A 16715-nucleotide genomic window follows, 5' to 3' on the forward strand; every position below is an offset into this window, starting at 1 on the left:
ACATTCAACACCAATTTTAGCTCGGGGAAGCTCCATACACCCTCACCAGGCAGCCATCTTGGGAGACTCCTGTGCACACTTATCCCTCAGTCTCATTCAGGAAGACACGAGCACGTTTAGCACACGGCCCAGCTCAGGGAGACCACATGCACACTCACTGCTCAGCTCAGCACAGAGTCCATGTACACTCAGCAGACAGCATAGTTCAGGAAGGCTCCTGTACACGCTCACAGGAAGCCCAGCAGAGGGTTGGTGCTTGTCTCAGATCCGGGTTGAAGGTCCTTAATCTTTAGACAAAGATCTTAGACTATCTTCCGGGGATTCTCTCCTTTCAGTGGCTGTCACAGTACCAGCAATTCTATGCAGCCTAGTTCCCAGAGAGAGTGAGAGTTCTGGCCATGCAAGGGCAAATCAGAGTCTGACCCCCCTGACCTAAAGCATCTACCGGGGAGCTGAAGTCTGTCCCACTGTATGTGTGTGTGCGTGTGCACATGTGTATGCATGTGTGTGCGCACATGTGTGAGCATTTATTCTCAAGGTAGTTAAGCACAGTCAGTTGAGCGGGTCAGTTTGACCACTCAAAATCAGAATCATACACTATCATGGGGAGAAGACACAGCTCCATCGCAGTGTGAGCAGGGATGGCTCCATCCAAGTGTGAGAAGAGATGGGTCTATCTAAGTGTGAGCAGTGGCCTAATCCCCTAGAGCCTGTGACTCCCTGAGAGTTCCGCAGTCTGACTCAGGAAGAGAGAAATCTTTGCTCAATCAGAGTCTGTTTCTGATACCATGAAGTTGAAAGAACAGCAAACTTGAACCTGAAGAGTCTACCCCTGCAGGGAGGTATCTGCCCTCAGAAGCTTCCTGCTCAGGTGGCAACATTAAACAACGCATATGTGACCCAGCAGGTCTAGAGAGCTGCTTTAATGGGGAGGGCTTGTTGACGTTGGGGTCTCAGATGTGGGCACCACCCTGGCTTTCATGGACTTCTCGATCCACCGGAGGAAGGCCGTGACCTTCGTGTAGATCCCATACTTCCCTTTCCTCGCACACCCTTCTCCCCAGCTGACAATGCCAGTCACAAAGTGGGTGCCTTTGTACTCAGTGACATGGGGGCCGCCGCTGTCCCCCTGGCAGGCATCCTCCAGTTTGGCATCGTAGCCAGCACAGAACATGTTCTGTGTGATGGTGAAGCTGCTGGAGAGCTTGCAGGTGTTGCGATCCACATAGGGCACCTCCAGCATCTTCAAGATGTTTGACTGGCGGCCCTTCTCATGCGTGCGTCCAAACCCACTCACGATGCCCGACTTCTGCGTCATCAGTGTGGCCTCGGCCCAGTCCTTCTGAGGCAGGCAGGCAGGGGCCACGTTCATGCGGAACATGATGGGAGTCTTCAGCTTGAGCACTGCGATGTCGAAGTCATAGGTCTCCCTAACAAACTTGTTGTGCTTTATGATCACGTCTACCTCGTGCACCATCTCATTGCCTTCCTCCTTCTCTGTGTTCCAATCCCCTGGAGGAGAGGGAGGGAGAGGAAGAGGGAGAGGGAGAGGGAGAGGGAGAGGGAGAGGGAGAGGGAGAGGGAGAGGGAGAGGGAGAGGGAGAGGGAGAGGGAGAGAGAGAGCGCAGATGTCAGTTAGTTCTCTCAGGGCCGGGTGTTTGCATATCAGCTACCTTTAAAGAAGCATACACCTGTAGTCACGCAGGGAAGGAGGCAGATGCAAGAGGATCTCTGTGACTTCAAGGCCAGCATTATCTACATAGTAAGTTCCAGGCCAGCCAGTGCTACATAACCAGATACTGTCTCCACAAGAAAAGAAAGGAAGGAAGGAAGGAAGGAAGGGAGGGAGGGAGGGAGGGAGGGAGGGAGGGAGGGAGGAAATGAGCTGCCTGGTCTTAAGTCACCTTGACACAAGTTAGAGTCATCACAGAAGAGAGAGCCTCAATTGAAAAATTGCCTCCATAAGATTCGGCTGTAGGCAAGCCTGCAGGACATTTTCTTAATTAGTGATTAATTGGGGAGGGTCCAGACCATTGTGGGTGGGGCCATCCCTGGGCTGATGGTCCTGAGTTCTATAAGAAAACAGGCTGAACAAGTCGTGAGGAGCAAGCCAATAAGCAACACCCCTCCGTGGCCTATGCATCAACTCCCATCTCTAGGTTCCTTCCCTGTTTGAATTCCTGCCCTGACTTCCTTCAGTGATAAACAGTGATGTGGAAGTATAAGGCAAATAAACCCTTCACCCCACCCCACAAAATAATTTTCCCTAATAAAAAACCAGACCCACGTCAAGGAGCATATGCTTGTGTCCTAGTGCTCAGAAGGATGAGGCAGTGCTCGCAGATTCACAAAGAGCCTGCTCTCTGCAGAGACGAAAGGGCTCTGCCTTCCTCCCAGGGCTTCCCCTTCTGGTCATATTTTTAAAGACTTTTAAAAAAAGGTTTATTTTATTTCATGTCTGTGAGCATTTGCCTGCGAGTGTATGCATGTGTACTGTGCACATGCCTAGTGCCTGTGGAGACCAGGATATCAGATCCCCTTGGACCTGGAGTTACAGACAGCTGTGAGCCACCACATGGGCTCTGGGAACTGAACCCAGGCCCTGTGCGAGAGAAGTAAATACTGCTAACAACTAATCACATTTTTGTGTGAATGTTTAGGGCTCTTGTGCTTTCCAATTCCTCACAATTGAGTACTCCTGGCAAGCGGGGTCTGTCAATCAGCTCAGGGCCACGGGCCTATATCCTCTTCCAGACCTGGGCTGTGCACCCAGGCCCAAGCGGTCTGACCTGAGATGAGCTGAAGGCACAGTGCCGCTGGCTGTGAAAGGAGACTGTAGTAACATCTCGCTCGCAGCCGAGGTTTATTTATTTCTAAACACCTGGGAAGTCAGGGCTTTGGAAACAAGACACTGGAATAACCTTGCCCATCTCTGCTTGTTAAATCTGTAGCGGAGGGATGCCAGACATTTTCAAACCACATTTGGAGCTTGTGCAGGACTTTTCACTGCCTAGCTCATGGGTCTCATAGAAACACCAAAATGAAGTAATATTGAGGCATAAATGGAAGTAAGAGACTCCGAGAGTGTTGTGGAGAGAGGCAGGCTGGGAAGGTTTTTGAGGGAAGGATGCTGAGAGGAACGCCGTGAAAACACTGAAGAGGGAAGGTGAGAAGTCTCTGTGTGGCCCGGCCCCGGAAGTCTGGAGATGACCACCCCCTTCTCCTCTCTATCTCCGAGTATCTGCATTTGAGCAGGTGTTGCTCATAGAGCCCTTGTGTAGTTCTAGGGGGAGGGCAGCAATCATATCCCCAGGGCTTGAGATGGTGGCGTCCCCAGGGCTGGAGCGTCACTTACCTACCCTCACCCTGAATCGCTTGGCTTGGTGCAGACAGTGGGCCGCAGTGAGGATGTAGAACTCATTCAAGATGGTGCCCCCACAGAAGCCCTCGTTGTCATCGTTGATGAGCAGAGCCTGCGACCAGAACAGAGTGTCTGCAAACCACCTACGGTCTGCACAAGGGCCGTGCCAAGCTGACTAGGCCGTGTGGGCTCTCTGCAGGGTCTCAAGGAACCTTTTCTAGGAGCATTACACTTGACCACAGCTCTCCATGTCCGCTGGACTACCCCGAGATCCAGCCCCTTCTGCCTGTCTGCTTCCTGCCTTTCTCTTAGTGCTAGAGCCTGGCAGGGAACCATGTATTGTACCCCACAGCAAGGCGCTGCTCGCTACCCCACTAGCCAGCCCTACAACTCTTTCTGGCCCTGCACCTCTAGAAGCATCTATGCAAGTGACCCAGCCCTTCCTGCCCGGCACTCTGAATGTTCTCCAGTGCCCACATTGTGACTGACTCCTGGAGACACCCAGCTTTATTTCCACACTATAGCTTTGGTCTGCTTTAAAGATGGACTGACCGACTGATGGTCCACAGACATTTGCTGAGGCTCCAGCACTGGGCCAAGTGCTAGCCCTGCAGGATGCCTTTGCCTGTCTCCTTCCCACCCATGACAAGGTCCCTTTAACAGGGCCTCCTCTTTCATCTTGTCCAAACCAGTCCTAGCATTTTCTCCCTATGCACAGAAAAGCATTTCACCATAGTAGAGCCTTTGGGTTTACGTGGCCATGACTCATGACCTAGACCAGCCTGGCTTTGCGAATACACCTCACTTCCCAGAGTCAGAATCATCCAGAGTCATCCCGCCTTCAGACCTGCCTTCCTGCTTATGAAATGCCACTTTCTGGGATGATTGACTCTGGGTACATGTGGCTGCTCTTGAATGTGACATTCAGTGACAGATGCCACTGAGCAGTGATCTGAGGTAAGCAAACATTGACGGCATGAGGGGAACCGTGCCCATCCCAGAGCACTGGGTCTGAAGTGCTGGGCACCAAGCGTGGACTGGCTTGACTTTCTCTAGGGAATTCCCTACCCTCTCACATGCTGGTTCTCAACCTGCAGGTCACGACCCCCTTGGGATTGCATGCCACATGTTTACATTGCAATTTGTAACAGTAGCAAAATTACAGTTAAGAAGTAGCCACAAAATCATTTTATGGTTGGAGGTCACGACAGTATGAGGAACTGTGTTAAGGGTTGTGGCATTAGGAAGGTTGAGAACCACTGCTCTCATGCAGGCCACATTCAAAAAGTCCAGGCTGCTTTAATCCTGGGAATAGGGAGACAGAAGCTGGCAGGCAGATCTCTTAAGAGTTTGAAACCAGACTGATCTACATAGTGAGTTCCAGACTAGCCAGGCCCACATAGTGAGACCCTATCTAAAACAAACAAACAAAAAAAGTACAGGAAGTATTAAGTCCTGAAAGAATCCTTGGTGCTCTTCATAGCTAAAAAGACAACTTTCCCTTTACCGAGTTTATTTTCTCTTTCTTATTTTAAAGACATATTTGTTTTTTAAAATTATGTTTATGTGTATGTTTATGCTTATGAGTGGGGGGTCACTGTGGAGGTCAAAGGTGGCAGATCTCCTGGACTTGGGAGCTGACTGATACAGGTGCCAGGAATTGAACTCTGGTTCTCTGGAAAAGCAGTACCCACTCCTAACCATTGAGCCATTCTCCCAGTCCCTGTTTATTCTGGATAGTTATATAAACTCAAACCTTGCTTGAGTGGCAAGGGAGAGGAAGTCAGCAGCCTCCCTGGGCCCAGCCAGTTCTTGGTACATGTGTCCAAAGAGGCTGGGGCTGCTTCTCCTGCCTCTGGGCAGTCAGGCCTGCCCAGTGCCCTGAAGGGGGAGGGTGTTTAGGTGATCTCCGGGGATTGCCAGTGACTACTGGAAAGTGGTTTTCAACCTTCCTAATGCTTCAATCCTTTAAAGCAGTCCCTTAATCCTTTTATGGTGACCCCCCCACCATAAAAATCAATTCATTGCTACTTCATAACTGTAACTTTGCTACTGTTACAAAGCAACATGTAAACATCGGATATGCAGGATATCTGGATATCTGATATGCAATCCCAAGGGGTCGTGACCCACAGCTTGAGAACCACTGCCTAGGGTTCTCCCCCCCTCCCCTTTTCTTTTTGGAGAGGTATTTAGGTTTGGGAAGCTGGAAACCTCAAGTGCTAGTGGGGATGATGGAGGAGATTCAGAAAACCCTGCAAAGCTGGGGTCAGAAAGTGGGTGAGCGCTTTCCTCCCGTGTTCAGTTTTACATCAGGGAGTGTTCGTTGTGGGAGGCTCAAGTCTTGCTGGGGGGCTTGGGATGTTTTTCTTAAGTCTGGCAGCCCTGGGCCACGTCAATAACCAAAGAGTGGTTGAAAACAAACATTTTGAACATAAATAGATGTGTCTTTTTTTTTTCTAAGGTATTTTATACCTCTTAGTATTTAAATGTTTTTGTTTAAAAAATACTCTCATACTAGAAGAGGAATGATGACCACCAGGAAGGACCCTTGCAGGTCTGAGCTGCTGACCCTCAGGGGATTGTCCCACCAGCCTGTTCTACGGGCCATCAGTTCTATCTTGGCCCAGTTACCTGCCAGGGACACTCCCCGTCTTTGCATGCTCGGCCACCCACAATACGAATAACGCTTGAGCTGTCCTTTTCCGGTTGTGTCTGGTTGAGGTTGAGCAGGTTGGACGGGTTCTCCGTAGGTGACAGCACCAAGTCCGAGAGGGATTCAGGGAAAGGCTTACTGTGGTTGGTGCTCTGGTCCAAGGACCTCTTCCTACGTCCTATGGTGGTTTTCCCACAGGGGAAGGGCACTGAAAGAATAGGGAGAACAGAGGAGGCCTCAGCAAAGCCAGAAGCTCCACGGGCCTACTGAGGCTCCCTGGAAGCCCAGGGGGTGATTGTTAAACCTGACTGATAGTCAAGTGAGAGACTAGTAAAACACAGCTTGCAGAGTGGTGGTGGTGCACACCTTTAATCCCAGTACTTAGGAGGCAGAGGCAGGCGAATCTCTGAGTTCGAAGCCAGTCTGGTCTACAGAGTAAGTTCCATGACAGCCAGGGCTACACAGAGAAATCCTGTCTCAAAGAAAAATAAAACACAGCTCTTGGCATAACTATAAAGATGTTTCCAGGAAGATTAAGATGGGAGAGCTATACCCCAAGTGTAGGCAGCACTATCACATACTCTGGGGACCCAAACAAAATAAAATAGAGAAAAGGACAAAACTTGTTGGCACAGGCATTTTCTCTCTCCATTACTGGCAGCCACAAGATGAGCCTCAGCCCAGATGTGCTTCCCACACCACGATGGGCTCGAGTCTCTGAAAGCTGAGCAGAGCAAATCCCTTATCCTTTAACGGTCAGGTGCTTTGTCACATCCCTGAAATTCTGGCTAATACAAAAATTTGGTACCAAGAGTGGGGTTGTTGCTATGGATACTTGGTCAATGTGGTTCGAAAGGCTTGGAGCCAGTTTGTAGAAGAAGGATTTGAAAGCATTTAGAGATGAGAGCCAGAGAAAAACTTAGACATCTGTTGGCAGAGCTAAATGGGTGTTCCCAGTGGGAGCTCAGAAGACAAGAATGCTGATAGGATTGTGGATAGCAAAGACTATGAAGCTTGGAAAGGAACAGGAACTCTTTTGGGAACTGGACTGGAGGCCATTGACTATAAAAACTTGTTTAATTTTGCTCATGCCCTCAGACTGTGGGAGCCATGTTATAAAGACGACAGGCAAACTAAATTGGTGGAAGAAATTTCTTGGCAGCCCAGCATTCAGGCCGTGGCATGGTTATTGCTGTCTGCTTTTAACCAAGTTTAAAGGGAGAGCCAAAAACACAAAGCAGAGCTAAGAGCCTTTAAGTTTTGCAATAAAAGTAGCAAAATCCAATGGTGAGAAAGGGATACTGTAGACCGAGGTTGAGCCTAGTGGCTGGTCTGTGCCAGTGATGGGTTAAGGTCATGTTACAGTGTAGCCTTTACTCCTGTTCCCATGAGATATGGTTGTGTCCTTAGCCAGTGAGAAGGATTGGGGACTCTGTTGCTGGGGACATGGCATCCATTGTCCTGCAATTTACTATCTCTGGGCTGAGATATGTAGTTGCAACCTCTGGACCCCTGCTGGGTGAGTTCTCTACTACTGAGCCACACCTCAGCCTTTTGTTACGCTTTCAAATATTAAGTCTTATTTCGAATTGATTTGCAATTATCCCTGAAGTTAAAATAATTTATACACATATCAAGAAATAGCTCTAGTTAAAATTTTCTGAACTAATTTAAACTTAAAACTATGTCAGTGGGAATAAAGTCCATGTGTTTAGGTTGTTGAGAGAGTTCATGCTATGCAATTGAATTCATCCTTGAAGCCACTCTTCTCTGATTATGTAATTTCTCAAAAAATCGCTTTAAAAATAATTTATTTAACTTTATTTTATGTGCATTGGTGTAAAGGTGTCAGATCCCCTGAAACCGGGGTTGCAGACAGTTGTGAGCTGCCATGTGGGTGCTGGGACTTGAACTCGGGTCCTCTGGAAGAGCAGCCAGTGCTCTTGACCACTGAGCCATCTCTCTCCAGTCCCAAATCGTTTTTTTTGTTTGTTTGTTTGCTTTTTGTTTTGTTTTGTTTGAGCAGATGAGTGGGGAAAGAGGGGGAAATGACTCAGCATCCTGAGCCCTATCTCTTCTCATCTGAGCTTGATCATCCAGGCTGTATGCGGGGCTGAAACCCTGCACTTCAAACCCACCCCGGGGGATGCCATGGCGAAAGTTAGGGACCATTTGTGGACCAACTCTGACTTTTCAGAGAGCTCATCTTATGTCTGTATGGCCCAGATGAGTGTAGTGGAATATTAAAAGAGCAGTTGAGCCTGGCATTTACTCTGGAGTGATGACCACTTAGGCCTTGAAATAATCTCTTGTAAATAATCAATGATTGTTATCTGAGTTTTTATGAGGTTGCTCTGTCTTGGGAATATCAGAGCCTTGGCATAACCTCAGTCATAAGATGTTCCTGGCAAACCTGGCGTTTTTTTAGCATGATTGTGTTTGCTTAGGTAATACTTCCTTAAGATGCCTCCTAGTTCAGATAAGAGATTTTGGTATGCGGGAATTGACTCGCTAAAGGGCCTTTTGTGTATCAATAAAAAGAGCTTCTGAAGAGTCACTAGGCGGTCAGTCCATCAGAGGCTGATTGTCCTTGCAGCCCAGAAGCTTATACACCCTGCAGTGTCTCTGTTTCTTCAGGCGACCCTTGTAACCAAGAACACCGGTTGGGCCCTTCTCATTCCCGTGGCCTTCGTGTTCCTCGGCCCACATGGCACTCATCGCTCTCTGAGAGCCTTGTTAGTAGTGGCTCTGCTGCTCATAAGACCCGGCACACCCAGTTCTACCAGGTAAAAAGCAAATCCAATCAGCGTGGGGCTGCAAAAATGATACCAGTGCGGGCTCCACTAACTGCCCAGGCCTCCTTCTTGACCTAGGCAGGTTCTGCCCCTGGGATATTGTGATAGCTGTGCTTTCCAGGCCCCCAGGCCAGAGGAGAATGGGCTACCCTGCACAGAAGTCCCGGCCAGAGCTGTGGGTATGCCCAACTCAGTGATGCCTGGGATCACCTCCTTTGCCAGCAATGAGGCAGCAGTGCCAGCCCCTTCAGGTGCGGAGGTGGAGCAGCCGCTTGTCCTTAGGTCTAATGCATCTCCTCTCAAACCTGAAGCTTTTATGGCTGATCTGTCCAGAGCCCCATCTCTTACTCTCCATCTCCTGTCATCACTGCTCTGCAGGTGCCACCAGAACATGCCCTCAGCAATGTCACACCGTCTCCACAGCCTGATGACTCCTACCTGTGGAGATGCAGGACTTGCCGTCATCACCCAGGAAGTAACCGCTGGCGCAGGAGCACACCACCGTGTTCTGCTCTTCGCTGCAGAACTGGTCACAGTCTCCGTTGTCTAGGCTGCAGAGTTTCCGAACAACTGCAAAACAGAGGACAGATGAGCCCTTCCCACAGACACGTGATGAATTCAGACATGCCAGCTCTGTCTGCCCAGCCTCAGCCATGCCTAGGCCATGGTATGCAAAGGACCACACCAGGGTGGTTTCCATGATAACAGGACAGGCAGCCAAACAAGATGGCAGCCTCATGTAAGCCTTTCTTCCTGCTGCTGCCTCCCCAGACCTTAGGAGGGACATTTGACACAAGCACAGGCTACAGGAGAAACACCGGGCATCCTTACAGACAATGGAGAGGGACATTTGTCATATGCACAGGTTATGAGGGGCACACCCAGCATCCGCACAGGCCAGGGGAGGGACACCTGGCATCCTCACAGGGCTCTCCAATGAGAATGTTCTCTGTTGAGGGCTGTGCACATCCTGCTCATCCAGGGTGCTGCTCTTGGCATGGGCGAAGAATTGCATCCTAGCTGAACCTCTTTCTTCCCTCACTCAGTAACAATGAACAGTATTTGAGCCCTACCCTGGCCCCAGTGCTGTGGGCATGTCATGGTTTGGGATCTGGGTTCCCGTGAGACCTGGAAGGAATAATTATCTATGGGAAGTGTGTGGCAGAAAGCCAGGAGCCAGCTCCAGAGAAGACGGAAGCGGAGGGGTGGGGGTGCCATTTAAGTCCCACAGCTCCATCTACACGCTAGGAAATCACGGAAGCGAAGGAACTTTAGGCTACATGAAATTACGGCGTAGCGCCTGCTAAGCTCCCTTGGTAACTTCTGACCTGCCGTTGCACCTTAGGGCTGACTGAGCCTGTATTCCTTCATCCACCGCGTCTTAGACCAGAGGTACCCACCTGCTTCCAGAGTGCTAGCTGATCCAGCTCACGCTAATGACCACGTCTGTAGCAATGTGCTTTACAGCCCTCCGCTTGGGTTTGGTGAGAAAACAATTATGGAGTAAAATCTACCTTGATGGAATTTTAGCTCCCGGATTGTGCCCTCGTTAGATATGTTAATATGTTGTGTACAGGAACTGGATGAGCTTCTGTGGGATGGTTCATAATCATAACCAGCAGTTCCACTGGGGAGAGTCCTGAGGGCGTCCGGATAAAGATCACATTCTATAAGGAAAGTAATTTAACCCTGGGCATGGTGACATACACCTGTAATCCCACTTAGGAGGCTGAGGCAGGAGATTTGCTGGGAGTTCAAATCTGGAGTGGGCTATATATAAGTTATATAAGTTCTAGTCCAGCCTTGGTTAAAAAGTGAGACCACAGCAATTAATTAATTAATTAATTAATTAATTAATTAAAAAGATAAAGAGGTAAAAATGCAGGTCTTACTTCTTAGGGAGAACCGGGCTGAGAGAAACCTAATGACTATTTAAAAATGGAGTCACCATTGTACGAATAGCTCAGTGAGGCTTCCTGTAGAATCAGCTAAGGGCACCACATATCTGAAACTGGGCAACCTAGACCGTTCCTTGTTGATACTTGTGTTTACAAGTGTGAACAAAGGCGGTTCCAGAGCAGAAGCAGGAGGAGCCGTGGGCACAGTCTACCCGGTTCTCAGCTGTGCTGCCCTGTCACTTGCCTCACGGTGCCCCACGGGGAAGCTGTGTCTCCCATGTCACACCCTGCCGAACAGCTAGAGGACAGACACATCCAGTGGTTTGATGTGTCGGAGAGTGACCAACGACCTAGGTGTCTCGTTAAGTGTTTCAGTGTCTCCCTCTTTCCTGGTTGTGGTATGACCCAAAGCTCCATGAGAGAGGGACTTACAGAATTCACAGTTTTTGCCTTCGTATCCCTCCATGCAGGTGCATGTGTACTCGCCGAGGCCGTCGCGACACTTGCCCTGATTCTGGCAAGGCTTGGTTTCGCACTGGTCACCATCTGCAGTGAGAGGATTTGGAAACCAAGGCTGAAGTCGTTTCATCGTGGCCACCACTGACACTGTATGGTACCTGCAGCCACTTTGCCGATAGCTTGAGCTTGCTTCTCTTTGAGAAGAAATTCATCATACCCAGATTTTGTTTAGTTCCCACTTTGGTGGCTATGTATGTGTGATACCCCTGTGCCTTGCAACACAGGCACTGGTTTCTGGTTTCTCTGGGGATGTATTACAATGTGTTTGTGGCCAGGAAGAGGGGCTTTACCTCCTCTGCAAAGGAGAAGGACAGGGGACAATGTGGCACTTGTTTCTGGACTGGGTGCTGGTCAGAGAAGGAGGGGACTCTTTTTCCCAAGGCCGCTGGGTGTGGAATGAGAACCAGGGGATGATCCAGCTCTGGCACAGGCTCCACCTCTCTTGGTTTGTCACTTACTCAGAGGAGGAGTGTCTAATAGCCGTTTTGAAATAACTTCCAGGTAGCCATGATCAGTATCATCTCTGATGCTATGAACAGTCGTCAGGGTGGCCACCTTTTGGAAAGTCCAGTATTTCAAGCTCCACCGTTTGCTTCAGCTTGCTAAACTTGTTAAAAATATCATGGAATTTGGCATCCTCAGATACAAGGAAGAACGGACTTAAATCTGTATCTGAGCCAGACATGGTAGAAAACACATACCGTCCAAGTTACTCAAGAGGTTGGTAATGAGGGTGGCTTGAGCCTGGGAGTTTGTGGACAGGACACTGAGGGCAACAAGATCCCCAGAAAGATGTGTATTTTAATAAATAATAAACTGGAATCCATATAAATTTACTATAAAATACGTTTTAAAAGTATCATGGAAATATAGAAGGGAAAAGTGTAGATAAATAAGATTTGAACCAGAATGTAATTTAAAATGTTTCCCAAAGCTGATCCTTTCTCTTTAATTTAAATGTTGAGGAGTCTCTCTCATGATTGAAATAGAAATATCTTACCTTTATATATGTTCCAGAATTCATTCTAAAAGAAAAAAAATATTTTAAAACACATTAGAAAAAAAACAGACTATTTCACACTAACAGTAACCATCTCCAGTAACCTGCTTGGAGGAATGTTCCAGAACTTCTCCATCTGAAAGGGAGAGCTGCCAGCATTCCTGAGAGGGCCTGTCTCCCATCTGCTTCAACACATGGCCCTTGATGAGTATTGAGACCACATTTCAAGGTAAACAAGAAACAGGCTGGGAGAAATAGTGCCATTCGTCATATGCCACTGGAGCGTGATCAGTTAGCAGACCCCGTGCTCAAAATTAAGAAGAAAAATCACAGGTTGCCCGTCGTGTGAGTGGGAAAGTATAAATTGCTAACTGTCTTAGGTCAAGGCCTATGTCACACGAACAGACAGTCACAGCACACACAGTCGGTCACAATCCCACTCCCCATTCAGACCTACTGGGACCTCAGAATATGACCTTAACTAGAAATGGAACTTTGTGGATGTAAATTAGAGCCACCATTAGGACCTCAGGTGAGGTCATCCAGGATCATCCAAGTCAGTGACAGTGTCCATCTCGAAGTAAAGAATGGTCATCTGGAGCCAACAGAGAAGGGAGGTCACGGGCGGTGACAACAGAGGTAACTACTGGAGCCACAGCACAGAGTTTCTTCTGGCACTTCCAGAGGATCCAGCCTGACCTGGGTCCTGGCTTTGCATTCATTACCTCCAAATTTCAAGGGAATAAATCCTGTTACTCTAAGTCATTCTGCTTATAGGACCCTGTTATGGTTGTCATGGCGATGAATGTACTGTCTTTAAAATATTTCTGTTTAGGCTGGAGCTACAGCCTGGAGGAGAGCACTCGCCTGGTTTGTGGCAAACAAACACAGCCCCATCTTCACCCAACCCTCAATCACCGTCCCCAAACTGTCAGGTATCACTAGGAACCTGCTGCTCTTTGATAAAGTAATGATGTTTTAAGAATCTCTGATAAATGAGATCATACACGAAACAAACTTGTGAAATTCTCTTCCTTCAGCATCTGCTTCCAGGACGTGTCCAGCTTCCTGTGTACCCGAGCCTGCTGCATTTTCCTCATCTTGTCTTTTGTGACAGGGACCATATTCTCCCCTCGTGTTGCCTGTGATACCCGTGCTCCAGTCATATAGGATGGGCCATGTAGAAGTTTTCACCTGTAGACCTGTCTTGCCATGGTCAATGATCTTAGCTTGATTTTCAAAAGGCTCTCACGGCTCAGTTTAAGCGTCACACGCCTCCTTTGTGACCTGTTAGTGCCCCCTAGAGCCACCCCTCCCTCCACTAGAAGCGTCCTTGTTTGTAGGGATAGAGGAATGTGCGCGGGTATCACCTCCAGCACGCCTTCCCTAACAAACCTGCTGAGGAACCTGGCTGCAGCTGGAGGTGGTGGGCTGTAAAAGCTTACCTCACAGAGATGCTGTGAGGAACTGCATAGGTTTCTTCAGTCCTGAGAGGTTGATTTCTGTCAGCTTCACCTCCAGGACTCCATCATGCCTTTCCACCATGCCGATTCTCACCAAAGGTGGGGTAAATGGGATGGGCTTTCCGAATGAATGTGATCGTGCTACCACCCACAGGGTGTCTATTCACCCGTTACAATCTTCTCCGTGATTTCAGTGGGATCATAATAGACTACGTGGTCACGCAGAACATAGAAAGATTCAGGGTCGAGAGTCAAGCGAACCACTAATCCCGGAATTGGCATTCCTGTTCTTATGTATAGTCAAAGTCATTAACTACTAAAACCTTACAGTACACTTCTGGAACAATCCTCACACCTGGTTTTGTTGTGTCAGGTGATGCAATGCATGGATGTTTCTAAAAAGCCAAGGAGGATTTGAGCATGCGTGGCGGATTCCTTCCTTCGGAAATCATCCATGCTCTAGTCCGAGTGGTTTCAATGGCATGGAGTCTTAATCTCTTTGGAGGGAAAGTGACGGAGTGGTGCCCATGCAGCTTTGTAGAGCATGACACCAGCTCTTCCCACTCTTCCAGGGTCCTGACCTCAGTGTGCCCCCTAAGGCTGTTCAGTATTCCATGTGTGTAAATGCTCCCTGCCCTCTCGAGCTGGCCTTGCCTTGTGACCTGGCCTTTCTGATGGCTTGTCCTTCAGAGGCTCACGTACTGAACATTTGGTGTCCAGGTGGTGGTGGTACTTTGGGGGGGGGGGTCTGTAAACTCTGGGTGGGGCTTATCTGGAAGACAAGGTGGTTGGGTGGGGGTGTCCTTGGTGGGATCTCAGATCCAGCTCCTTCCTGTCCTCCCCTTTGCTTCCTGTCTGCTATGAGGAGAGCATTTCTCTTCTGGCTGCTGTTAGGGTGTTCTGTCTAAGATCATGAGATGAATTGATCACAGACCCTAAGAATCCTTTGATAGTAAGAGCCCTAAGACTTCACGCCTTTACCTGTTCTCACAGTGTATAGTCACAACCGGATGAAAGCCATTGGTCCCATCCCAGTCCCCAGGAGTCACATTGGCCTAAAGCCCTTGGTCAGGCGGCCCTGGCTGCAGGTGGCTGAATTCCTAAATGGAGCCAGTGACTTGGCCTTGGTAGTTGAGCAGGTCTTGCTCTGTGGCCTTCAGTGGTGGCAGCAGCAGTGGGTCTTGTCATTTCTATTTGGGTCCAGAAATAACTGCTTGGAATAACTGTTCCTCCCTCCCTCAGCTCCTCCTAGGCCCCCTTTGGGGACTCTTCTTGTTAGTTCCTTCCTGTTACTTGGGGCTCACGTTTCCACTGGGCACTTGAAGATCCCCGTCTTCTGGGGAAGACGAGCAGGCTCACTCCTGATGCTGCGTACGTAGGTAGTGATGGCAGTGCTGTGGGTCCCTGTCACATGTCTGCATGCTGTGCATGCTCATCTGAGCCACTGGGCTCCTTACCCACTGGAGAGGGAGGGCGGTGGCCACTGTTGTACATTTATCCGGGAAGCACTGATAGGGACCATGAGGGGATGGATATACAAACACACATACATGCATAATACACAATACATAGATATTATATATGTACACACATACATGTATTCACATAAATATTACATATGTACATATATACACATACATGCATATGTACGTTCATGCACACATGTGTGTATTTATAGACATATATAATTTTCTTAGGTTAACTTAGGTTAAGAGCAAGTTCTCATTAACTTTGTGTTATGTGGCATTTCTCCCCCTCAGTTTTTCTACTCAGGAAGAGAGCTGAAGGGATGCAGAAGAGATCAAAATGGATGTTCTACAGACAACAGGCTAGGTTAATATACCTGACTGTCTAACCCCTTGGTTGCTTTCCCCAATTACGCTTCACAGGCTTGTGGGTAAAGGATCCAAATCTGGGCCAGCCTGGAACCCTGCAGCAGCCCAGGATGGCCCAACCCCAGCTAGAAAGGAACTGAGAAGGCCCAGCACCAGCAGGCAAGGACCTGGCCTGACTCACCGTCTTCTGAGTATCCTCGAAGACTTCACGGGCCTCTTCATAAGAACATACCTCTTCCACACATTCTCTTTCCAGATTGCCCTTCTTCATCTCTTCAAAAAATGAGTTTGCCCTTGGAATCCTCGTCAGGACATTGTTGGCGCGTTCCCGGTTAATAAACACTAGCAGACAGAGAAGGGTGAGGGTGAAGGGACCTCACCTGTTCCCAGGTGTCCTGCTAGGGCCTTCACAAAAGCTTTTCTCCTTGCCTGGTTCATTCTTCCATGGTAGGAAGATGACCCTGCATTGTCAGCCTGGACTGAGCCACCTCTGGGTGTGTCTGTGAGGGGCTTCCAGGTAGAACTAACTGAGGGGGGAGGTGCACTGTGAGCATGGGTGTGTCGCCACACGGCCTGGGAGCCTGGAGAGGAGAGAGGAGACCAGCAGGTCCAGGAGGCCGTATGTTCTCATTCTCCCTTTCCCTGCTTCCTGGCTGCCATGAGGGGAACTGCTCCACTCTGTCACATGCTCCCTGCTACGATGGATTGAGACCACGAGCCAAAAGAAACCCTTCCTCCCTAAAGTGGCCTGTGCAGGTATTTGGTCACAGTGATGGAAAAATGACTGGTGTGCCCATCTGCACACATGGGTCACTCCATTGCATGTCCTCCCGGGAGGTCCACCATCCTGACCACCTTCACAGATCTATTATGTGACCCCTCTGGAAGTCCACCATCCTGACCACCTCCATATCTCTTGGACCCCTTGCCTTGTGCTCTTTCTGGGCATAGTACATGGCTGTTCTATGATGTTATGTATCTCTTGGTTTGCTGCTGTCACCTCTCTGGGAATATAAACACGTGTGGTACGTCTGCCTGTTATAAACATAGGTGGCCCATCTGCCTGTGGCTATTCATAGGTCTAGAAACAATGCTACCTACTGATCCCTGTCCAGTGAATGAAGGCAGCTGGTCTGGCGTCCTGTCCTTTTGATTAAATCAGTCTCTGTGAATGGCTTTGCTGGAACA

General features: G+C 48.9%; 1 protein-coding gene across 1 annotated transcript in view; it reads right to left on the reverse strand.

The window, feature by feature from the left end:
• Positions 1 to 908: 908 nt before the first annotated feature.
• LOC126498167 (uncharacterized) overlaps positions 909 to 16715 on the reverse strand; it is a 28562-nt gene continuing 12755 nt past the window's right edge. Inside the window, exons 11-17 of the mRNA XM_050136510.1 lie at positions 15709 to 15869; positions 12230 to 12254; positions 11143 to 11256; positions 9251 to 9382; positions 5996 to 6225; positions 3356 to 3473; positions 909 to 1512 (exon numbers count right to left, since the gene is read on the reverse strand). Coding sequence (XP_049992467.1) covers positions 923 to 1512; positions 3356 to 3473; positions 5996 to 6225; positions 9251 to 9382; positions 11143 to 11256; positions 12230 to 12254; positions 15709 to 15869 — 1370 coding nt within the window. The 3' untranslated portion in view covers positions 909 to 922. The remainder of the gene's footprint in view (positions 1513 to 3355; positions 3474 to 5995; positions 6226 to 9250; positions 9383 to 11142; positions 11257 to 12229; positions 12255 to 15708; positions 15870 to 16715) is intronic.

Source organism: Alexandromys fortis, unplaced genomic scaffold (genome assembly GCF_014885135.2).
Source record: "Alexandromys fortis isolate MF-2015 unplaced genomic scaffold, M_Fortis_MF-2015_v1.1 scaffold_3, whole genome shotgun sequence".
Classification (NCBI taxonomy): Eukaryota; Metazoa; Chordata; class Mammalia; order Rodentia; family Cricetidae; genus Alexandromys; species Alexandromys fortis.